The following is a 24204-nucleotide window of genomic DNA, read 5'->3' as shown; positions in this document are numbered from 1 at the left end:
TGGCTGTGTTCTCTCATCTGCTAAATGAAAGTGTCCCAGGCCTTCAAGACTTGGCTGATTATAACTGTTCTCAAGATGGAAATGTCTCCCAGCTTGCCCTGTCACGGGTGTAGCTGATTAAATCCAAAGTATGGCAAACGCGGTGGCCGGCCTGAATCCATGCGCCCACCTCTGAAGGCTTGTTCATGGAACAACAAGAGCCAAGAATGAGAGCATCGCAGCCACGGCCAGAGCCACCATGGCAGGCGGCGAACGGGAGGGACTACCGGGCTGTCCACTCATGCGATTCCCTCCGGGACGGGGAGTCGCCGTCACCGTTGTGCTTTGGGTTACCGTTACCGTTGCGACGGAGGCTTCGGGGACTAGAGGCATGCGGAAATCGTTGTTAGGATGACACTTGGGGTGAAGGCAGCCCGGGATGAGATTTCGTAGGATAAAGGTTCAAGGGGGAAAGGACTAGGGCACTTACGTGGGTGTGTGACACGGTACCAAGTCATGGGGAGAACGTAGAGCTCCGACATGGCGATGCAGAAGATGATTCTCCTCGCGTCGGTGCTGCCTTGCGTTTGGAGCATGGTGATAGTGTCGCAGGTGTTACTCGGTCCACTGCCTCCTCTGGTTAGAACACGTCGTTTTTGACCCATTCTTCCATAGCCCCGAGATCCTTCAGAGCGTATCAAAGGAAGGAAAGAAAAGGGGGGGATCATTACCAGTCTGCCTGCCCAGTCGGCCCAACAGCATAGTTCCCAAACGGCCCACCACACGACGTCGCCATCTCGCAGTAGGGATTATTCCGCGGGCAACATACTCCAAACCTGCTATCCGCAGCAAAGTAGTTGTCTGCCGGACATGTCGCCGAGACCCAGGCGCCGGACTGGGAGTACCACGCGATGAAGTTCGTGCGGCCGTCCGAGGACCGCGGGTCGCCTTGGCGAGCGCGGAGGAGACGGTGCGATGCGAAGGCCGGGTCGGGGGCCGGGGTGATGGTTAGGAGCGGGACCTCGTAGGCGCGGTTCGGGGGTGCCGCCGGTTCATTTCTTTGATTTAGTGTGGTGGTTGTGGTCGGGGTCAGGTCGGTTATTGTGCTGCCGAGGACGATGCTGCTGAGCAGGAGGAGTAAGAGGAGGCGGGGGAGGGATAGTGTCGAGAGAGGGGACCCGGACACTGGGGGTGAGATGTGCATCTCGAGAGCGCGCGGTGGGGGCGCTCCTGCAGCTTCATGGAGTTTTCTTCTTTCTCTGTTCTCTGCAGCTCTGTTGATGAAACTTTGCGATCTGAGGGTAATAGGTCTAAGCTGAGGCGTTTGGGAGACGAGTTGGTTATTAGAGTCGCAGGAGGAAAATGTACAATAGAGAAGAGAAAAGCGATGTGGAAGAGAAGAAGGGTTACATTCTAGCAACGTTTCTCGACGCCCGAGACGGGCAGGAGGAGAGGGAGATGACCTTTTTTACATCTTGACAGCCTTGGTGTGAGTTTTTCGGATTGTTTTGTGGAGTGGTTCTGCACATGAGGTCGTGCGGTGATACACCCACGCACCACCCCCCCCCCCACTTCCAGTTTGGACTTGAGAATTATGAACCGGATCTCTCAATCTGACCATGCAAGGCCACGCGTGTAGGCCTGGACCAGAAGTTCAGAATGGTGGTTGAATCGTATCTCGTTTGTCAGTACTGCGATGTTTTGAGTTTAGAGTACGAGATTTCCGGGTGTTTGGGGGAGAGCGGACAGGTAGAGTGAGATGATGCTGGAGAAGACCGGGATACAGGGTTGGCTGACGGGCCGGCGATGCATCAGAGGGAAGGTATGTGTGTTCAGCTCCAGGCTTCAACCGCAGATGTATCTTGCAGAAGGCCGTGAGCCTTGTCAGAAATGTGGCCGTGAACCTAATACGGCGGGACGCGATCCGGTTCGTACTAGGATTATTACGGCTAGTCTTACGGGGTATCTTCACTTGATCTGAAGGAGACGTGAGATGAGGGGAAGGAGGATTGTGGCCGTGAATAGATTTGTGGTGTGCGTGAGATCTGAGTAGTTGACCGGTGAGGACAATGGTTGGTGTAAGCGTAAGCTGGTAGGGCTGCGATTGGCTTTGAGGGTGCAGCCTTCTTCGGGGCAGGATAAGATCCTCTGACGGAAATAGACTAGAACTTGGATCCTGCTTCAATGTGCTCTTTTCATGTTGGGAGGTGGGAGGCTGTCACTTCTTATCAGTTCACGATGGTTGCACCGGTGTATCTCCATTCGAGACGAGTTACTTTTGAGGGTGACAATATTCATCACCCGAGTTAAAGTGCTTAACCCACTTGCAGGTGACTAGTTGTCCCCTTATCAGCTCCATCGTCTTTCCCTATCTCTCCAAGACCAGCTTCTAGAACCGGAGGCCTCGATCCGTTGTCAAATCGCCACTCACATCCCCTCGGAAACATCGGATAAACAGCGTTTATTCAAAAGCAAGGGTGGAGAATTCGAGGCGATTAAGCCATCTACGACTTCTTCCCAATTGAAGCGACTGTAAGTCAGTGAAAGTCATCGCTATCGCTACCGCTGCCGATTCGGCGAGTCTCAAGGCCCCCGTGAACAAAACACTTCCAGCCTTGGAAGGATCAAGGGGGTCGTCCGAAGTCGAGGGCGGAAGCTCGGAACCATAGTTGGGTGGTTTTGAACGTCGGATCAGTTCGTAGCCGTATGGCTCGCGCGGCCTATTTGAGTCAGGGTCTTCCCGGCCCCTGAGGCCGTGATTCTTTGGTTGCGGAGAGGGGACCACTAGACCAGAAGGATCTCTTTTGCTTACCAGCTCATGCGCTCGTTTACCAAGGGAGTCTGGATTGAGCGACCCTCTCCCTTTTGTGTTGACCGTGGAGCAGATCTCTTCTCTCGTGTTCCTTGCGAGTACAAAACCAAGTGAAAATGCTGCAGGGGCTTCAAGCTGATGAGAACAAGAGTACTCTACCTCCAGTCCACATGATGCGCTCACAATGTCCTGTGTTGGCTCTCAGTCATAGGCCACTTACTACTAGAGTTGACCATCGCAAAACACCTCTTGATGCTGAGCATATTGTGACGAATTCCTCCTCTATCCCAACACGCAGTACATGCTCGTGAGCGTAAACTGCAGACAGAACCCCGCCCACGAAAGGCCACCAGCGATCGAGACATGAGACAAACGACAGGTCAAGGCACAGGCAAAGAAGTTGAAACCGAGTATTCATCCCAGCATCTGAATAGCTGCTGCAGAGAAGCAATCCCGAAACATGGTCAACCACTCCACTGAGAGACGCTCAGGAATCGCCTGGTTGGAAAGGGAGTGGCAACGAGACACGCTGGTCTTTAGGAAGCCTGGTGCCTGGGAAACGGCGTGCTGATTGATTGCAAGAAAGGAAGATATCTCAAAGGAATAGATACAATCGCTTGAAATTTGCCTATATCATCCTGCCCATGTGTTACATATTTGGCTTAATTGTGAGTGAGCTGATTGTTGCTAATTTGAGCTCGATCTTTTTCGTGGTTGCTACTGGGAAGAGTTGTAAATATTGATCATCTTGAGTCTTGAATAGCCTGTCTGTTGATCAGCTTCCATTCACCATGCACTTCTGGGAATTGGTTTGTGCATTTCAAGACATCCCTTGGTTGACATACTGCCGGCGTGTACTTCGCTCCGGCGCCGCCATCGCCGTGGACACACCCCCGACATCGGCAACCCGCGGCCGGAAAAGGTGGGACCCGACTCGGAGGATTGCGAAGCGGATGTCAGCGGCTGACGCTGCGCCCTTTCTCGCAGCTACATCATTCTCCCCTGTGTAGGTTTTCCAGAAACCTTGACAGCAAGTGAAGTTGGGAACTCTGCGAAAGCTTCAAACTTATGAGGTTCAGGTCGACTCACCATAATGAGCCTGCCATCCTTCCTACCGCCCTTCGCGGGCACCGAGATCCGGACCGTGGAGATGCACACAGCCGGAGAGCCGGCGCGCATCGTGTACGCCGGCTACCCAGACATCCCGTAAGTCTCACTCCACCAACATCCCTCACATTACGAGAAGCTCCTCCTCCGCCTCTCCTCCATCCTTGACAAGAAACCCATTCCCCTAACCGGGCATTGCCCCATCCTCCAGCGGCACCCTCCTCGAACAGCGCTCCCTCGCCCAAACCTACCACGACCACATCCGCCGCAGCATAATCTACGAACCCCGCGGTCACGCAGACATGTACGGCGCTATCCTCCGGCCCCACACAGAACTCGTCGACGCGGGCGAGGCGCACATGGGCGCCTTATTCCTCACGCACGAGGGGTATGGCGCAATGTGCGGACACGCCACGCTCGCGCTCGGCAGGTTCCTCGTCGACTGCGCGGCCGAGACCGTGTTTCCGCGGCGGCGGGAGCTGATTGTTGATGAGGAGAGGCGGACGGTGGAGGTGCGGTTGCATGCGCCTGTTGGGGTGGTGAGGCTTACGGTTCCTGTTGTCAAGGTGGATATAGATGGCGGCACGGGGGTCGCCGGGGGCAGCTCCGGGGCCATCGGGGGATGGAGGACGGATGTGGAGAGGCGGATTACGTTTCTTTCTGTGCCGACTTTTGCTACGGCCGTTGATCTCTCTGTTCCTATCCCACGTGGTCTGGGATGGCCGGAGCTAGGTGATGCCGTAGCCGTGACGATGGACGTTGCATTCGGCGGCGCGTTCTACGCAGTCGTATCAGCGGTGGCTCTGGGGTTTCCGGCATCTCTCACGAAGCCGGACGTCAGCGCTCTCAGCAGCGCAACGAAGAAGCTCAAGCAAGCCTTCAACACCTCGACGAACCTCCGCGCCCGCCTCGAAGATCCGGGAGACAACAAGATGGACACGGGCTCACAGTATCTTTACGGCATCATGGTTACAGACACAGGCAGCAACGACGTTCTCCCAATGGCACTAGGCTGCGTGGGCGCGGAGACGGGATTATACTTCTTCGGCGATCAGCAGATCGATCGGAGTCCGACGGGGTCGGTCGTTCAGGCGCGTGTTGCGGTAGCTGCTGCGCGGGGCGAGAGGAAGCTGGGCCAGTCGTGGACGTATCACAGTCTTGTGTCGAGGGGTGTTGGCGGGTATCGCGGAGCGTTTGTTGGAACGCCCGTGGAGGAGGTCGAGGTTGGTGGGAGGAGGGCCTGGAGGGTTGAGGTGAGTGGGCAGGCTCATTATACGGGCTCGAGTACGTTTGTGATGGAGGAGGGTGATGATATTGGGAGGGGTTTTTCTTTTCGGGGATTTGAAGGGTGAAGGCCGTGATCTTAACCAACTGTGCGACCATGACCATTCATTTCTTGGCTAATTCTATGAGCTGTGTCCGAGGGTGTTCTACGCCATGGATAGCGGCGAGTTCATGAGCATTGACTAGCAAGTAACCGTCTTAACAAAACTGATAAAACTCAAGAACTGAGATCCAGCAAAAGATTACCTCGACGTTGGCCTGATTCGAACAGACGCTCCCGAAGGAACAAGATTTCTAGTCTTGCGCATTAGACCACTCTGCCACAACGCCGTGAAATAAATCCGCCTTGAAGCGGGGATGACGATATGGGGAGCCCTAGACGTTCATGATTGTGTGCAGTAGAATGGTGGATCACGACGAGGATTAGGGTCGGACAGGGATGGGTCTTCTTGTGGGTTGCTGGGCCCATGGGAAGCGAAGCAATAAAATGGTCAAGACTCTCTTTGACGTGGCTAGCCCTTGTGATTCTCTTTGAAATGGCTTCCCTGTGTTGTGGTTGAGAAGTGTATTGTAGGGCAGGAGAGTTGGTGATACCAGTTTGCAACTCATGCTCTCCCAAACATGTGATCGGCTTCCTAGAACCCGCGGTTGTTTAGTTTAGCCGATTGTTCTGTACTCAAATAATCTAAACGGGGAAAACACGCACCACCCCGATGAATTCAAACCTTAGTCTCGATAGCGTTGTGACGGCGTAAAGCAGTCATCTTGAATGGTATTATCAGCGATCTTAGCGCGCGAGCGGGGAAAATCGACATTTGGCCGTGCAAGATGAGTAAACGTGGGCGGGCAAGTCGTGGCGTCACATCGCATTACCTTACTCCGCGTCAAACATTAGCCGCATGTAGTCGCAAAGGGCGTCAACCTCCATCTCGATATTATAAATCCTAGGACATTGCATCGCAGACGTCGACAGAAAGCCAAGACGTGAATAACACCAATCTCCTCTATCCAATCTCCTCTATCCAATCTCAACCATATCTAACGCTACAAACTAAGAAATCGTAAAACAAGAAACAATGACGACCTTTGAAGGCTTCTCCCCCTTCACAGTGACAACCCAAACCTCTCCAGACGTCGTAATCCACGGCATCAAAAGCGGCGAGGCCACCACCTCCTCCCTGCCTCCCCTCCTCCTCCTCCACGGCTTCCCCCAAAGCCACCACATCTGGCACAGCGTCGCAACCGCCGTCAAAGACCGCTACACCGTCATCGCAATCGACATCCGCGGCTACGGCAACAGTTCAAAACCAGATGGCGTCCCTTCCTACGCCAAATCCGCCATGGCACGGGACTGCATCGCCGTCATGGACTCCCTCGGCTACGCCGATAAGTCCTTCTACGTATGCGCCCACGACCGCGGCGCGAGGGTCGCGCACAAGTTGTGCGTAGACTTCCCCTCCCGCATCCGCAAAGCAATCTTTCTAGACATCTGCCCCACGCTCGTCATGTACAAGACCACGAACCTCGACTTCGCAAAGGCGTATTTCCACTGGTTCTTCCTCGTCCAACCCGCCCCGCTACCGGAAACACTCATCAACGCCGCGCCGCGCAAGTTCCTCGAACTCTTCATGGGCGGACGACAGCTCAAAGGCCTGCAAATCTTCAGAGAGGAGGACTTTGAGTTTTACGCCCAGGTCATGGGCCAGCCCGAGGCCGTGAGCGCCATGTGCAACGACTACCGCGCGAGCGCGACGCTGGATCTCGAAGAGGCGGAGGCGGATGTGAGGGAGGGGAGGGTGTTGCAGACGCCGCTTGTTGTGCTGTGGGGGAAGCACGGGGTGATTGAGAAGTGCTTTGATGCGGTGGGCGAGTGGAGGAAGGTTGCTGGGGAGGAGGTTGAGGTCCGGGGGAGGAGTGTGGAGAGTGGGCATTATATTCCGGAGCAGGCGCCTGATGAGGTTGTCAAGGCGATTGACGAGTTTTTTGTGTAAAGTTTGAAGATGTCTTCCAGGTCTTGGAAGAGAGGCTTTCATGTCATGGCATAACCTGTCAAATCGAGTTGCTTTTGAGCGAGCTTGTGAGCATTTGATCTTGATTCTGGCCTTGATACCATGGCGATGTTCCTACTGAGGCGAATTCTGTACCAAAGCCGAGTCAGTATGGAGGGGAGTAAGGCTGCATAAGTTGAAGGAGAAGAAGAGATTAAAGAAAAGCACTATAAATGCCGCTTTGTGGCTGGGATCACAGAGGTCGAGTATGGTATCGTCCTAATGCAGAGCCCAAGAAGCACCAAACCCCAACAAGAATGTAGAAGAATAAAGACGGGCTCCGGCCGCCGGCCCCGCACCAAAACGACGGCTGCCCCGGATACCGATGACAAACCCGTTTACGACATCGGTTCCGGGTTCAGGCAGGTTCCTAAACGTTGGCTCGATACATCTCATAATACCTCAGGTATATCATGCCTGCCGCCGAGCTTTCATAAAGTTATCTTACCTAGCCCCAATCTGCTAACCTCAGCAGCAGAATTTTCTATATTGCTTAGGGCTATGCAAGGTGTTAAGCAACATACGAGACTTTGGGAAAGCTCCTTGGCTAGAAATACACTGTTGCAACTTGGCCATCCAGGGACTAAGAGGCTGATGCAGAAGGCTACTTTGTTGGAAATGTGCCCTTCTTGGTCCTTGCCTTGACACCTCTCTTCCATATCTACTTACTGTTTTCGACCTCTTGATTCTGCAACACTAGTTATCAGGCTTGTCACTCCATGAATCATTGTTGCGAGCACTGCACATCGTATTCACGAAGAAGTCACACAGATTTGCACTTACCATCGTAGTGAGAACCACCATAGCGAGGAGTTGTGGTAGCATACTGGGTCAAGTCAAACGGCTGTTACCGTCGAATTCACATTCAAATGTATCTATCGAAACCCCATTGCCCGCTGCGGTATGAGCACCACTGAGAGCAGGGTTCGTGTACATCCTGTCATCCTCACTGATGCCTCCTCAAATTCTCCGCGTTGGGAGCATCTGCACTCTGCATCCTCTTCTTGACGTGACCCACAGCCTTGCTGCGGCCTATTCCCGTTTGTGTCCGACTGCTGTTCCTCTCCACCTGCTTTGACCCCACAGACGGTATCTAGAATGTGAGCTTGCAGCTGTCTTATCGTTCTAGGCCCTCAACACCTCGTGTTTTGTCCTGTGCCAAACCACCAAATCATGCCGGTTGCTACCAAAAAAGTCTCCCTGTTGAGAAAGGTGGGGGACAATGTGTAACGCCTCGTTAAAATCGCACTGCCTCTATCAAATCGCCCAGTATGCTGCTCTTCTGCTCGGTTCGACCATGCTGTGTTGCCCATTGACTCCTTGTCTCCAGTGGCGAAATGTCAAAAACTGCACATTTGCTTTTTTTTCTCATACTGTTGTGTCGCCCGTCTAAATGGCCCAACTGCCTCGTCTCTCTCGTACACCCCATGCGAGGGAATCCAGGCTGTCCAGGTCCGGGTGTTGTCTAGCCCACTCGTAGATGTAGGACTTTAGCGCCTTCCATCTCGGGCATCTCTTCTCCTCTGCCAACTCAGCCTCAGCCGGCTCCATCAAATGACCGCTTGCCATCTGCTTTGCGTCATCAGCTTCAAGCTCTTCAACACTGACTTGAGCAATCTTGGCAAGTTCCTCGTCAAAGGACCTTGCCATAGCGGGGTATCCCAGTGACAAGTAGTTGTAGACCTGCGTGATAAAGATGTCGTCGAATTCCGACGCAATCTTCTCCTCCAATGCTTTTTCGCGCTTGAGGCGGTCTTCCAGGCCAGCGAGCATGTGAAGACCCTTGGCCTCGCCCGATCGAACGCGGTGCTCAGCTGTGTTTGGTGTCAGAGTCGCAGACGCATAGTCCGATCCAGGCTCATCCGTCAATGAGCTCTTGCTAAAGGCTGCAGCGAATGGGTCCGCAGGGGTGGCGGCTGGAAGCGGTGTATGCAGCATTCTGGGGCCTTGAAGATGCGGTGGTACAATGGCCTGATCGCTTTCGCTGCCCCGGAAGCAGTAGCCCCTCCACAAGCCGGCTTCGCCCGTGGCATCCCTGTTTCTCTCCTCGACAGTCGGGCCTTCGGTGAAGGGGTGGTCCGGCTCAAGTTTGGTCTGCTTCGGCGAGGGGCATTTTCGGAAAACCAGGTCCTTGCCCAGCATCGGCGGGGACGCCGCCTTACGCATCTTGCGAAACTCGCTTGTCTCCGCAGGGAGTCCGAAGTTGCCGAACGGGCGGCCGAATCCGCCTTGGGGCTTTCGGAAGCCAGTTTCAGGAACGATCTGCGCAGGTGCGGCGATAGGCACTTGGGCAGGCTTGCCGGCCGCATCTGGCGGAATGAATGGCATGCCAGTGTCACCAATTGGCTTACTCACCGGCTCTGGGGGAGGAAGCTCCGGACGGCGTGTATCTTGAGTAGCGATTGGATCAGGCGCGATTAGCGGCATGAAACTCTCGCCAATCGGTTCCAATGGTCCCTTGGAGCTGGTGTCGGTTGTGTGGTTTCTCTTGTTAGTCAACCACATGGGATCCGGCGGGGTGTCGAGTTCCATCCTGTCGAGTTCAGAATCGTTCTTGGTGCTCTCATCGTCATCGTCATCAAAGACAGGCGCGTGCTCGCCTCTGGCAACAGCCAAGTCCTGAGCATGCTTCTGCATCTCCTTTTGCCAATATCCAACTTCTGAAGACTTGCGGCGGGGAGCATGGCCATGGCGGCCCCTTGGCTTGGCCTGAGTGCCGGACTGCTGTGGTGAGACGCTCTCCGGTGTGCTGTCGTCTCCCGAACTCTCTCTGAAATAGAAATGAGCGGCACCTCCTTCACGCGGGCGACTGTTGGGGAACGCTGCCAAAGCAGCTTCTTGCATCTGGCGCTCAGCCTCCATGGCAGCCCATTCCAACATGTAGGTGCCTGCATTCTCGTCTTCCGACTCTCTTCGTGCGCCTTTAGGTTGCCTCTGAATCTGTTGAGTCTGGGAAGCGGGCGAAGCCGCGCCATCGTTCAACTTGCGTCTCGACTTGTTCCGCTGAAGATAGATGTGATTCGTGTAGGGTGTGATGTCGGTCTTATCGGTCGGGCGTGTGGCAGGACCGGCGTCGCCCTCCCTACGGGCGCGCCGAGAAGTCTCGATAAGTTGGGGAGCGAAGCGGCGTCTCGGTGCCGGCTTGCTTTGTAGAGAATGCAATTGTGGCGGCGGCTGCTGCATCCGCTGCTCGAAAGGATTGGGAGAGGGCGTTCGCGGGGTATGTTCGGGGGTCAACTCAGGTGCTGGGCCTGTTTGATGCTGTTGTTGCTGAGATTGCGGCTGTTGCTCAGAAGTCTTGCGTACAGACTCGAAGGTGGTCTCGATGGGAACGGGAGCGAACCGCCTCCGCGGCTCGGTGGATTGAGCCATGGCGGAGGGCGGTAGATGGAGAGTTGGGGAAGGATTGGCGAAAGGATAATTTCGAGGCGTCGATCCGAACGAGAGGAGTTGGATAAGGCAGAGAACAAAAGGCCGGATGGAAAAAATTGGTTGGGGAGGTTGTGTTGGAGAACCCTTTTTCAGTGAGACGAGGGGCAGAGAGAGTGTGATGGGACGAAAGAGTGACGCAGAGGTGGCCCCGGTGTTGGTTGAGCGCAGTAGACCGTAGATGTGGTGGGAGAGGCTGGCCTGTGGTTGGGCGATGCCGCGATGAGATGTTGCTGTCGCTGCCCGTGCGGCGCGTAGGTGTTGAGGAGGGGAAGAGAGGGGAGGGAAGGGAAGGGAAAAGGAGGAAGGAGGTAGTAAGAAGGGTAGATCGTGAGTTTTGTCAGAGGACACGAGTTGGAGATGACGAGGTAAGGTACGGGCACGTCTTGCTCGGTTGAGCGAGCCCTTGTGTGTCAATCGTGGGAAAAGACGGAGAGAATGCAAAGGGGCATGCGGCGGTGACCGGTCACAGGGCGTATTTGGCTGGAAGCAGCGAATGCAATACCTTCGTACCTACGCAGTGGATGGCAGCGATAGTCGGGAGCGGCAACAACGACAGGGAATGGGGAAGAGGGCAAGCCGCAAAAGCAGGATAAAGTGACTACTGGGGTAAGTTTGGGTAGAATACAGTGAGAATAGACATGTCTCCGATACTTGCTGAATACCATGTAGTCATGCGAACATGTGTGAAGCCGTGTATTTCTGTGGGCATATTTGGCTGCCAGAGATTGAGTCTGACAAGTACTGACACGTATCGAGTACTTTACTTCCATTGAGCAGATGGCCGAGGTACCTCATTCGGAACCCAGGCAGGTACTTTTTATGGCGATTAAAGCAGGGCCAGCGCCGCCAGCAGACTGACGACCACGGCGCGGACAGGGCGGATGCGAGGGTGTAGTGGGGTTGGGACAGGTTACAGAGTGGGATGACAGCTACGTACCCATAGCCCCAGACACTGTGCCAGGTACCTGAGCGATGTACTTACCTTAGGTTTGTACGAAGTGCCCAGGGTATTTGTGGGTGTTCTCGCGGGGCAGGAACGAGGGCAGTCACCGATGCCGTGGAATGAATGATGTCGGTGTCGTTCCTTCCCTCACCTTTCGCTCTTTCCTCTACCTTATTTCGCACCTGCTTTGGGAGTCTTGACATGCTGGGACATGCCTTCCTCTCTCGAAATGACAAAATTGGAGGAAGGAAGAGGGCAAGAAACACCTCAGACAAGAAGGGAAGAGTCAGACTTTCTTACCTAATACTTTCAACCGCGTAAATAATAAATAAAACATTCAAAAAAGTCCAGACTCGACTTTGTCAGAAACACGCCCGATGTCGCACAATGGCCCCGCCCGCTCTCCCCGCTGTTGCAGCGTACACGCACAACCTCCAGCGTCTCTCTCGGTCTCTCCAACTTCTGCTCTCAAATCTGGAGAAAGGTGAGCAACCGGAGACAAACACAGTCGCAGCCGGAGCCAGCCACACCTTGCAGGTACATGCTGATCCCGCCGCTCCCTCCGCTCATTGAACAATTGCGCCCTGAATATCCACGATATCTCACCATTATTCTCTCGATTGCCTACCTCACTTTGTACCTTGACCGTATCGGCGGCTCAACTAAACACACTCGGATGGATGCCCACAAGGGTCCCTTTTGGTCGCGTGTTTGACCACTTGCCACAGTACGCAATTGTGTTTTCTACTCCCCGAAATCTCCAGTCTCCAGTCTCCAGATTCCAGAGACCACCTCCAGAGCACCCATTTCTCTCGTTTCCCCCCCTTTGCCCGCATTTCCTCTCGTACCCTTAACATAATAAGGTGGGCACCAAGACCACCTGATCTGACTTGGGAGGCGATCGCTCCAGGGCAGGGCAGGGAACCGACCCGAGCCACGCTCCAGCTGACTTACCGCACAGTTTTTACGTCTTCCTGCCTATCCCCCATCGTCAATACGGATATTCGTACAGTTCAGAATGTCGCAATCCAGTACTTACGCCACAAGATATCCGTATCTATACCTACCGGCCTACCAAGGTCCCTGACATCATTGTCTCTCTTGACCAATTCGGACTCTTAGAGCCTGACTCTACTCCGTACGGACACATGTATCCATAGACGTCCCGCTAGGAACTACGAGCTCGACCCGAGAATTACAGCCATGCCCATGACCCGTTATTGTGCATGCCATCCTGGCCTGGAACCCAGGCCAGCCTCGCTCTCCCCTTGGGGGCCCACGAGCACTCAAGTGTCGAGCATCGACTGTAGACTATCGAGCACCAGACAGCAAAAACACAGCGGCACCATGCAGAACCAGGTGAGCACTAATAGGGGCGGGTAGTGGGCACCGCTGAGCACAGCAGACGAGTCTCTGGCACCAGACCATCACAGACCACACCAGAGCCATGAGGAATGCTTGGCTTGCGCAGTGAGAGCCCGCCAACGACAAAAGACGTTGGTCATTAGCGCCAGCACCCTCAAACTTTCGCCGCCTTCTGTCTCACGGCCTCGACCTCGACCTCGATCTCGACCTTCACCACAATCAACGCCAATGCAATAACATGGAGAGAAGAGGAGCCCCTAGAGATAACAGCCTGTCAGACTTGACGGAAATGGCGTCTGTTCGCCCCCGGATCTGTCCCCAATGCGGTCGTGCCTATCAAACTAGGCCGCTTCACAGCCCGCTAAAGCTTCTGCCAGCCGAACTTTCAAGAAACTTAGACTTTCGTGCCCTCTTTTCTGCGACTCTGCGACTCATTACCAGCCCTCGATAGCACACGATGGATTCGAGACCTCTGTCACAAGGCCACTCACCACTGGCTCAGGCTGCTCAGCAGCGTCTAGCTGCCCCTTCTGTTTACCTTTGCATCGCATCGCGTTGGGTGAGGTACCTCCTGGCTTGGTTCTCTCGGAAGCTTCTCACCGATCAAATACCCCTGCACCGGCGCTAGCACATCTCAACGTTCCATTCAGCAATCATACCGTCGCTCTGTCTTCCGCCTCCCGCCTTGGAAAGACAGCATAAGGGCCAGGCCTATGTTGTCTCTTGTCACACTCACGACGCCCTCATCGCCAGCGTACAGGGCAGCTCCCCAGGAATGCTCACTCTGCCTTCTGTAGGGGACGGCGTTTCTCCGAAGACCTGGGGTAATCTCGCAGCCCGGGGATACCGTATTGCTAAGATGAGGTAATGAGGCGCTGACGTGGCTGAGGTTCTATTTGCGAGTCAAGCCCCGAGATTAGCTATGAACCCTGACCGAAGCATTTTGCAATGCCCGCAGCCAACTCACGATGCTTCCGGGCATGCCATTTCAATATGTATGGACCTCACCAAGGATGGCTCCTTTCGGGGAAGCCTTCCGCTGAGCGTCACTCGCCGTCGTCGCGCTGCACTACCAGGCACTACCCGGCACCTCAACTGACGCCATGTTTTCTTGGGAACTTGGAAACATCGGACGACTGCCGCTTCGGGAGCAAAAAGTTGGGCCTATTGAGCCACAGAAGTTCGCAATCGACCCGTCCATTGTCCAGAGATACGCATTGTCCAAAGCTTGCCAGCTGTGACAGCTCATCGATCCAAGACTGAAAGCATCCCACATTCCACCCACGAAGGCGAGCCCAAGACGTTGAGCGAGGAACTGGGCAACGACAACCGTCAACGTCGGTCAGCGTCACATCACGTTCCTAACAGTCATTTCTTGTTTGTTTCCGCACGGCCCGCGGGGGTCGCTTCTTTTCACCTACCTATCTCAGCCGGCACTCGTCGTACGCCTCATCTGATGATCTGAATCACAACCAACAGTCCACCACTACCTATCCGTACTCCGTACCAGTATCCGGGGCAAGCAAGCATGCTCACCGACGATCGCCGGCCCCCATGAATGGCTGAACCCCCACACCGCTGTCCCGACTTTGGAGTCTCCCCACGGCAACCTACTTGCAACGCCCTTGTTTCGTTATCTCTGCTCCTCCATATGTGAAACTTTTTGGTGTTACCGCCGTCACGCAAACGACAGCCTGGTCTTTCCAATAATGACAAGAATTCCCAAAGTCCACCGATACCGGCATGAGGCTATCTTGCCGCTAAAGAACGCTACCTGGGCAATGGATGAACCCATCAACAGACAACGCACCGTTAGCTGAGTTCGTCCACAGGAACCCCGTTGCGATGCATGAAGCTATGGAAACGGGAGCCGCAGGAATTCCACTCAAGTCCAACCTCACCTGAGCCAAGGCATTAACCCCGGCCGTCTTGATCGGTGAGAATTCACGACGACTTCATTATTGCCCGCACTTTCAGCTTCATCCCCGAGCACCTAGAGCGGTGCAATGGCACACGTGCCCGATTGCTGCTTTTTCCTGCCACGCGCGCTCGCCATGATACCACCCTCCAGCTGCAAGCCACATGCAGAGAAGTCAGTTCTCGTGATAATCAGGGACTCAAATCCGACATTATTGGCCGACTTGCTGCTTCGATGCGGCCGCTAAAAGGCTCTGATGCATCTGACACACACCGCTCAGAGACCTTTCTGCTGAGACTAGTCAGGATCGGTGTCCATCCGGAAAGGGTGGTGCAGCCAACCGGCTTGGTGCCCGCTCCTCGCTGAGTCGCGGACCTGGGCATTCCTACTCTGGGACCTGGCTTCCCGTCCGGGGGGTTTGACCTGTCTCCCCTCTTTCCAGCCCCGGAAACCCAACATGTGACCCCGGAACGGCTCAATAGGATGCGCTGCCGGCTGCACCCGGGACCGGCCGGTCGGCTAGGATAGACTTTGTCTCCGCGTTTACGACTCCACCAGGTCCGCCCGCCGCCGGGTATATGCCGTGCTGACTCGCCGAAGAAGCGGCACTTGGGCTTCTTATCCGACACAACTTCAGGTGTTTCAGTGACCCGTTAGTTCGGATCATATTGCAAGTGCCATTATCTGGGATGAAAGTTTTCGGACTTGAGTTGGAAATTTTCAAGATGCGAAGGGGCGGGGAGCGGAGGAAATAGCGCCGTAGATGCTCCATCAAATTCAGGTATCGAGCCATCCTATCTTCAGAATCATCATCTGAAAACTCGAGCAACGTCGTTCAGGGGGCCGTGACAGGCCAGAGCATTGCATGGATCACGATATCGCGAGGAAATTTCCTGGGTGTCCTGAATTCGACCGTTGTCTTAGGAAGATCCAGGCGACTGACTTCGCCAAAAGTTCCGAGGGCTCTGAACCATAAACTTTACATAAAGGCTTGCAAGATGGAAAACCTTTGGAATAATACAAGCAGATAGTTGAGGAAGAATGTCTCTTGTGGCCTTTGTATCCCTCAAGCATGCACCATCCTACTCTGGTACCGTGCACGCATATCCCAGTCGCCATTCAGATATGGTAGTCTTGGCCCGGCATCTACTACATCTTGAGCGGCGGTCACATCAAGCTGCCAATTCTAGGGGCTTCTTAATTTCAGCGTCAAATTCACAAAGAACGAGCTCATCATATACGTTGATAGCGCTTCCCAGGACGCAGTCTCGAGGCTTTTAAATGTTGTGCGCGCGACATCCCCAACAATGCTTATTTTATACAGTCTGCAGTCCTACATGCCGCCCACATATGCTGGGTGAAAGAGCAAGTCAATGCCTACTTTGTACGAGATGTGAAAACTTACGAAAGATTTGCAGTGTCTCAAGAAACACTATTCGTGAAGTTGGCGCCGTCGAGCGTCACGATGCCACATATCCAGTACGAGTCTTGAAGGAGCAGTCCACTTCAATCAGCTGACTTCCCCTAGGTATACAGCCCAAAACGTCACAGACCTGGGACTAAAACGCTCACAGGCGCTCTACTACGAAAGTGAAAGATTGTTGACCGCCTCGTACATGATACAGTGACCGTTCCGGAGTCTTACTGCCATGTTCACAGAAAGTCAGCCCTATGGTATGTACCCAGGCACTCATGGCCATATCAGAACCCAAGGGGATTCTTGAGAAGAGCGAACTCGGCATATAGCGTTGTCCCCTACGACTACCAGCTCTTGTTGATGGAGCATGATGTATCCAATGGTCCAGAGCTGTCGTCTCGAGCACTCCAATATGGCGTCTTAATATTCGTCAATCACCCGTTTGGAAGGACTTCAAACCACCTCTTCGACGGCCTGTACGAGGCGGAACATGATGAGCAGATTGCTTGCTGCAGGGATTTCGTCTTCGCATGGACATTGGCACGTTGTCAGCGCCTTTCTTAACCTCAAATTCACTCCTACTTAGTTGCTCACTCCTTGGTCTTCTTATATCAGGAAATCCGCAAGGGAAACTCAAATGATTGCAATGTACAACTTCTCAACCTTGCCTTCAAGCTCCTGTAGATCGTCTTCTATACTTGGCTTATCATATCTCTTTCACCTCGAAAACACTCTGAATCAAAATGGAAGCTTATCAGACGTCACCTAGACTCTGACACCCCTGAACAGACAAGATGGGAGACAAAAGCAGAAGCGACTTGGCAAGCCAATGAATAACCACTACAATGCCGCTGCTTGGATCATTGGGTCATAGCAAGGAGATGGGAGCATCACGATGAGAATGTCATCACAGCCTGGGGAGTAACACGCGACGCCGCGAGCGAGCGTCTCGCAATGACCGGCCCAGCGATGACCTGGTTTGATGAGAGGCATTATGGGCAACTTGAACAAGGCAAAGTAAGGTTTTGATAAGGACAATGATGGACGAGAAAGTGAGCATCTGCAAGATACCTGAGACGCATATGCTGCTGCTGCTTCTGCCCTTGCTTCTACATATCCGGCCGGTGTTACCCTACGGTCTTCACAGACTGCATCATTACTCACGCTTTACGCGATGCAGCAGTGCAGATGAGACAAGCATCATGCAGAGACGTTGGGGAAATTGCATGTCTGCAGCCATCGGCGTATTCAAGTATCATGCCTCTAAGCCTAGTCGAAGTTGGAAATCTTGGCCCGACGCCTGCAGGAAGAGATAAGCAGGAGACGCGCTCTTTCTTATTCTGTTCCTCAAACGGGCGCGAAGTAATACGACATGGTCTATTATAGATCTTGGTATCCGTACTCCGAAACGAGTCGAGTCGATACAAGACAGAGAACAACACACGTCCACCCCCTTGACGCGGCTTCAACGCGGATGAAGTTGACATTTAGATACGGCCGTGTCTAATTTCGCGGCCGTGCATTGGACGTGACGTTTGGTCGTTTACGGTTCCTGTGCCGCAGGATGACTGCCTGCCGAGATTGTCAAATGTGATGAGATGGGCGGGACCTGCATGGCGATGTACGGACTCATTTACGGGGAGTACATGGCGAGGTTGCGTCCTCTCGGTTCTCTCCAAGGACAATCAGAGGGACGTTATCGGATTGCGAGATTAGACACACGTCTACTCCATAGGACTGGGTGGATTTCTCATCTTATTCGACCAGTCGTGAGTCGCGATAGAGAAAGAAATGAGGAAACGTGATAATGGAAGTAGGAAGGCTCTCATACCACTGGCGTTATCATGAGCTCCTGATAGACAGCCACCAATGCCACAACGGAGGCATCGCGTTTTGGAAATCGGGACACCTGCAAATCTGCAAAGACTCTGGGTGCGAAATTGCGTAACTCGCCCCGGTTCCTTGGTCTCGGTCTTGATGGGCCGCCGCCACGATTCCGTCGCTTATCTCTGCGGCGGCCTTCCGTGGCCTGCGGGCTACGGGATCACATCGCGCGCTATTGAATCCTTCTCTTGCGCGCACAGACTTGGACATTATCTTCAGTCGCCATCCATTCGTTATTTTATTAGGTGATTTGATAGCGATATCTAGGAGGAATCATAAAGCTACCTAGGTTGTTGTAAAGAGAAACGGAAAATTTTGTTCCTGGGTTTTTACATGCCGCGAGATGGGGTTCACCGAAAGAGGTTGGGCCGTTGGAAAAACATGGTCCAGCCTTGGGGGGAATCCGGGGCAATGGGTATGGTTCTAGGTTCAAGGTTTCCAGGACGCCGGGTCGGTTGGACTTTCATGTTTTTATTGCGAGTCAGGTCTCCAGGTTCCCTCCCCCATCCTGATTTGGATGGAATAGAGTTTGCGGGTTAATTACCTCAGAGGTGTAGGTAATCAAATTGGACATTGTTTGGACGACGAGCCTTGTCATCCTGCTTGCGAACTGTTCTGCTGAAAGCAACATCGGTACATTCTTGGACGGACGCGATGGCAGGGGTAATTCTGTGTGCTTCTACTTGGATGAGTGAAGTTGAATCGATGACATGTCTACCGATCCCGATCCGCTCACGGCCGCCGCAGCTTGTGAGAGAAGGACAAAGTGAGTTTGAGAGAAGTCAGGCGCCTGAGAGGAACCGCATTGGAATTTCCCTTCCGAGGAGAGGGCCGTCGTGGCGGAGGACACGGACTGGTGGGAGCGGGTTGGTCGGGTCCGGTGTTGGATTGGCACGGAGCGAGGTCAAAAAATTTGCGGTGTGAGAGGTTGGTGTCGTTACATCTGTCTGTAAAGCAAAGCTTGCGTTTACTCCCGACTCTAGTGATTGCATCCGAAATGCTTCCCATTCGGCAGTCGCCTGGAGGCTTCGAAATGTGTTCTTGAAGTTTCTCCAACGTGTTCGCGGGGAAGCAAGGCAGCTTTGCTTGTTCGCCTCTCGAAGTGCCGAGCGTGTTTACTCTGAAAGGGACGGATTCGGTCTCGTCAAAAGATCCGGGGCCCAGGGTGGGGATTACTGGCCCAGAAGACACAAGAATGGGATTTAACACATCAAACGGCATTCAGACAAGCTCATGGGTCACTGTCTCTTTGCGGTTCGTCGGTTTTTTCTGTTTGCCAATGCTGGGAGCGTGCCGTTGCCGAAAGCAGGCGGACCGGCGGATGATAGTGTCCTTGGCCGACGAAATCGATGTGGTTCTCGACTTGCGGCGCGGGGTGGTGTGAGTGTACTTACTCGCCCGTATGATGGGCTTGTGTATGGCTACAGCCGAGCATCGAAAGAGTCTTGGGGCGTTGCCTCTCTGTCCATCCAATTGGATAGACTATAGTTGACGGCTTGTATTTGTTTCTCTGCGGGCTTAGACAATGATAGATAGGCGCGTAGATCCGGGGGCGTTCTTCACTCTTTGCATTCCTCAATGGGTTCTTAACCTTGTGGAATGAGTTCTTTGTGGAGAAGAGACACAGAAAGAGATGGGAACATGTGGAGAGAGAGGCGCAAAGCCACGCGGCGTGCGTCTGGGGTGTTTGTGGTCGCGCCACGACGCCACGACGCCATCCCCGCTGCGAACCTACGGGCTTCGAACTGCTGGTGCCAGCGTGATCGTGGCTGCGTGGCTGCGTGGCTGCATGGGGTACGCCCGGGAGGTGTGTTGGCTGGCTGGCTTAACTCTCTCGACTCGAGTCTGAGGGGTGGTATTGGGGGGTTGTGGTTGGATCACGAGGGGTGGTAGTTTAGACGAGACCAAGTTTTTTGCGATTATGGTTACCTTACGTTTAGGTCCGGCTTACATGGGTGGTTGCAGAAGAAAAAGTATCCGAGTGTCAGCGTTCGAAACTTTCTACGATTTGGATTTCCCCCTAGGTTTTCGCAGTCTTGGTTGTCTTTACGAGAATGGGAAGATTGATCGAGATCTTGGTTCGCGATGTTGCGGTGAGCTGTCCGCGGTGAGCACGGCCGAGATATCGCCTCCCGGTTTGGCGCAAAGACGTCGGGCAACTTGTAAGACGCAAGGCCGGAATAGGCGCTACTGTAAATGGTTTCGTGGGACTAACCGTCGCTGTCAACTCAAAGTCTCCAAAAGGATGGGAAACGAGAAACGCTACCCTATAATCTGGAGACTTCAATGCAGGATGACGATTTGTCCAGCGTAGACGGGCATGGGACTAAGAAAACGCTCAGACGGACGGAACGGGGGGCGGGTATGCGGTTCGGACGTGCCTTTTGCCCACTTGAGCATCTGTTGCCTTAGTTTAGCATGTTTAGTTCCTCCTCTCACCCCTTGCCATGCCTTTTTTTTCGGCCTTCGGCACCGGAGGATATTTTCCCTCATGTCGGGGATTGTCTGCACTTGCTGGGAACTTGGGAGCTGGCAAAGTGGGAAGCGAAGGATTCTCACAGGCATGAAATCGGGGGCACTGGGGTTTCCCACTCTTTGGTGTGTCTTGTGAGGTTTCGGGAAGTTGATATGTGGGTTTGGGGGCCTCTCTCGGATTCTGCGGAGGAAAAGACGCATCATGCGGATGCACTGGATGGATCATGGAGATGTGTTGACGGGCGAGTAAAGAGGTGTGAGTAAGTGAGACCCAATTACACGCGTATGATATCCGCTATTCCTTGGGGAACTACTTGGCTACCGGGGCTTGGGAAGCTTGGAGACTCGTCTGGAGCCCTCCGAGTCCCATCTTAGAGTCCCGTCTCTGCTCTTCATGCCCGTTACCGTGATGTAGGCCAAGGTTTCCGGGGGCCTGGAAGACATGATGCTCCGGAGCGTCCAGCCGGCTCGGCTTTTCTTTGCGATTCTGCGACCTTTTTTGCTTTGCCTAGATGCTGCACGCACGCACGCACGCCAGGCTGAACAGCCGAGACATTCGAGTGACCAGCGACGAAAAGGAAGACTGGCCGCCTGGTCGTCAATGTGAACTCCGTTGGGTCCGCATGCGTTGTTCAGCCCATGCTTCTCAGCCCCAGGCCGCCATTAGCAGTGTACATTCATGTACGGAGGGGAGTGCTCTGAAAACCTGAACCTCAGAGTTTCCGGACAGCAATATGTGGCGTCGGCCGGGCTCTCTTGGGATGAGATGGCAGGCCGGAGACTAAGGAAGTAAGCGCAAGCGCGGGGGGCTACCGCTACGTTGCGACACTGACCGACCATTGCCTATTGGGGGCTATTCTCTTGTGATAAGGAAGATGAGATCAAGATTGATGATTTGCTCGAAGTGCTTTGTATCGCTTCAAACTCTGGGAGGGCTAATTTCCCTGGATTGACGCCGGTCTCGGTGTATTTCTTTCTTGCTGATAAGTCCGTCACATTGCGTCTCATCTCATGCGAACTACGGAGTACGAGTACAATATTAAGACTCACTCACTCAATCACATCACCGGCTGCTGCTAGCTCATGTCTCATATTCACAATCATCAGCCACGATATCGAGGGTACAGATAATGCGAAGCAACTCTTCTCTCGCTCATCCTTCGACGTCGATTGGTGTGGTTATCGTCTCATTTGGCTTTCCACAAGCCAATAGAGTAAAAGATTGCTCTGCTTGGACAAATCTGAAATTGGCTCAAAACCTTTTTTACTTGACTCTTGTCATCTCATCTCCCGAAGTTTGTTTTCACAATCCTTTTCTCAGTGGTATGTTTTCGCCTCATTTTCCGCGCGTCTAGCAACCCATTCGGTAATCCGATCATCCGGTACCGCCCTTCTTCGTCTTCTTCTTCTTCCCAGGCAACGCGATGGGGCAGAACATGAGCCGTCAAGGCCGTCCATCAACCCCTGAACCCTTCGTCTTCAATAGCGCGAGCGGGACCGCAGAAAAAGAGCGGAAAAAAAGAAAAGAAGGATCCAGGAACGACATCATCGTCATCCTTACGGGGCCAGTCATTGGTGGTGGGGGTGATCAAGAGTGATCCACGTTTTACAGGTACGAATTTCTCTGTACCTCCGTACCCAAGGTTTTTTCCCTTCCCTTTTTCGTACTCTGCCCAAGACAATATCCCTGCTTGTGCTGCGTGTCGTGTGCCTTGCTGCTGCGCGCCCCTGACGGGGAAGAACCCTCTTGTCGTTTCTTCTTCTGCGACTTGGGCGTTTTTTTCCCCTGATGTGATTTTTATTCGTTACCCGGGAGAGACGAGGGGCAGTACCCAATTTAATGGATTGCTCCCAAGCAACGCCGAGAGACACGGAGGATGGGATTGTCTGAAGCGGCGGCGAACGGAAGGGAGTCACCACAGCAGCGACATCCAGCAGAAAAAACCGCGCATGTTAAAGAGTGAGATGCCGGCGGAAGGATCGTAGAGTTTAGAGACACGGAGACTTTGTCACTTTGATGACGAGAATGCGTCAGCTTCAATATGCTCTCCTCGTCGGCTTTTACCTCCAGACCGCGAAGCTTTTTCTCATTGCCCACGGGGGGAAATCTCTTCAGGGAGTGGCCTTGTCGGAAGCTCACCTGTCAAACGTCTCTTAGCCTGAGCTTTTTCGTTTTGTTTAAACTTTTAAGGGGGGAAGGGGACCTGGGGAAGAATTCGGGAGAGGTATAGCAGGCGAGGTGCCGTCGTCCAGTGTGGTGTTGAATCTTGCCATTGCTTTGTTCCTCCCCGCAGACTTCATCTTTGTTCCTCATGTTTGATACTGTCCGTCAGCCGTCTATCTCGAAGATTGGCTTTCTCCGGGGAATCAAGCGTAGAGCCAGTGCCGGCTACTGCAGTTGACGGCGGCGGGCGGCGGGCACATCCACTCCCATCCAATCCTGCGACCTCCATATTGAAAAATAGGCCGCTTACATACTAGCCCGTCGCTATTTGACCAGAGAAAAACCAAGGCCCCGCGGACCAGCAAAAGCAAATAACGTGTGGGAAAAATTACACGGGGAAATACAGCAGCAGTCCTAACGTACGTGCTGTAAGTTGGGGTTCACTCATTACGCAGTACAAAAGTTTCTCGTATTTCCATATGGGGACACATTCACACCCCCCTACACCGGCATCCAGTAATACACTACCGCACTAGAGTCTAGAGTGTTCACAAACAGTTTCTGAATCCGGATTCGACATGGTCTGGAACTTGGACTTGTTCAAACTGGACCAGCTGAGAACGATGAATAGAGAGAAAAAAAAAGGCGGGATCCTTAATACTAAAGGCGGAGCTGCTTTGTTGTTCTAAAGTACTCCATAGCTTGATCAGCTGTCAATCATCAGTGCGTATCTCCAACCTCGAAGGGCTTGCTGTCAAAGTGTGTCTACGCAGTAGCTGTCTGCCAACCACCCTGGTCGATTTGTTTGCTGGATCCCAGACATGCGCGCGTGCGTTTGATGAGATAGCCGTCCGTGTCTCTCTGCGGATACCATCTTCTTTTTTTTTTTTTTTTTTTTTTTTTTTTTTTTGCAACCCCGGAAACTATCTCACTTTTTACGGAGTACTTTACACGTGTACACCATATCACACCGCGTGGCCCGGGGTCGTTGTTTAAAAATGAGAGAGCCAAGTCAGAGGCAGTTGGACCTTATCTTTTGGGGCCATGCATGGGGTTGAAGTTTGAACGGAGGGGCGTGTGCGTCTATCTTGTTCATCTTTCCTACTTGGGATCTCAGGTGAAGTGAAGAAGATGAGAGCCAGATAGAGAGAGAAATACAGACGGGACGGGAGAGAGATAGAGAGAGGAACCGTGATCTGCCAGACCTGGTTGACACCTCTCCGTCTCCTGGTGCTGCTCCTGGAACTGGTGCTGCCATGTTCCTTGTTCCTTGAATTGGGTGGTTCCAGACCTTGGGAACATCCTGTTCGCTGCCCAGTACTCCGTGGTCCATCCACCCTTGAACCTGCCCGGCGAGCGCGCGCGTGCGCTATCTT

The 24204-nt window shown here is 53.5% G+C and overlaps 5 protein-coding genes and 1 non-coding gene across 6 annotated transcripts; 2 read left to right on the top strand and 4 right to left on the bottom strand.

The window, feature by feature from the left end:
* Positions 1-712: 712 nt before the first annotated feature.
* On the bottom strand, positions 713-1024 carry BDZ83DRAFT_561113 (uncharacterized protein; the record flags this gene model as incomplete). Its single annotated transcript, XM_060503561.1, has 1 exon — positions 713-1024. A coding segment is annotated over one exon (312 nt), but the record flags the coding sequence as incomplete, so codon positions are not given.
* Positions 1025-3884: 2860 nt separating this feature from the next.
* On the top strand, positions 3885-5250 carry BDZ83DRAFT_592116 (proline racemase; the record flags this gene model as incomplete). Its single annotated transcript, XM_060506503.1, has 2 exons — positions 3885-3997; positions 4110-5250. 2 exons carry the CDS (start codon positions 3885-3887, stop codon positions 5248-5250), a joined length of 1254 nt encoding a protein of 417 aa, XP_060358512.1.
* Positions 5251-5430: 180 nt separating this feature from the next.
* On the bottom strand, positions 5431-5512 carry BDZ83DRAFT_t301. The gene has a single exon. It is a non-coding gene; the product is annotated as a tRNA-Ser (tRNA).
* A 746-nt stretch (positions 5513-6258) lies between these two features.
* On the top strand, positions 6259-7173 carry BDZ83DRAFT_757821 (Alpha/Beta hydrolase protein; the record flags this gene model as incomplete). The annotated part of the gene is made up of 1 exon (XM_060514947.1): positions 6259-7173. One exon carries the CDS (start codon positions 6259-6261, stop codon positions 7171-7173), a length of 915 nt encoding a protein of 304 aa, XP_060358511.1.
* A 1446-nt stretch (positions 7174-8619) lies between these two features.
* Positions 8620-10092, bottom strand: BDZ83DRAFT_592124 (uncharacterized protein; the record flags this gene model as incomplete). The annotated part of the gene is made up of 1 exon (XM_060506504.1): positions 8620-10092. The coding sequence occupies one exon, from the start codon at positions 10090-10092 to the stop codon at positions 8620-8622; it is 1473 nt and encodes a 490-aa protein (XP_060358510.1).
* Positions 10093-10395: 303 nt separating this feature from the next.
* On the bottom strand, positions 10396-10602 carry BDZ83DRAFT_562884 (uncharacterized protein; the record flags this gene model as incomplete). Its single annotated transcript, XM_060503581.1, has 1 exon — positions 10396-10602. A coding segment is annotated over one exon (207 nt), but the record flags the coding sequence as incomplete, so codon positions are not given.
* Positions 10603-24204: the final 13602 nt, after the last annotated feature.

The sequence above is a fragment of the Colletotrichum acutatum genome (assembly GCF_030867785.1).
Source record: "Colletotrichum acutatum strain CBS 112980 chromosome Unknown BDZ83scaffold_185, whole genome shotgun sequence".
NCBI lineage: Eukaryota > Fungi > Ascomycota > Sordariomycetes > Glomerellales > Glomerellaceae > Colletotrichum > Colletotrichum acutatum.
This window is presented reverse-complemented; position numbering and strand designations above follow the sequence as displayed.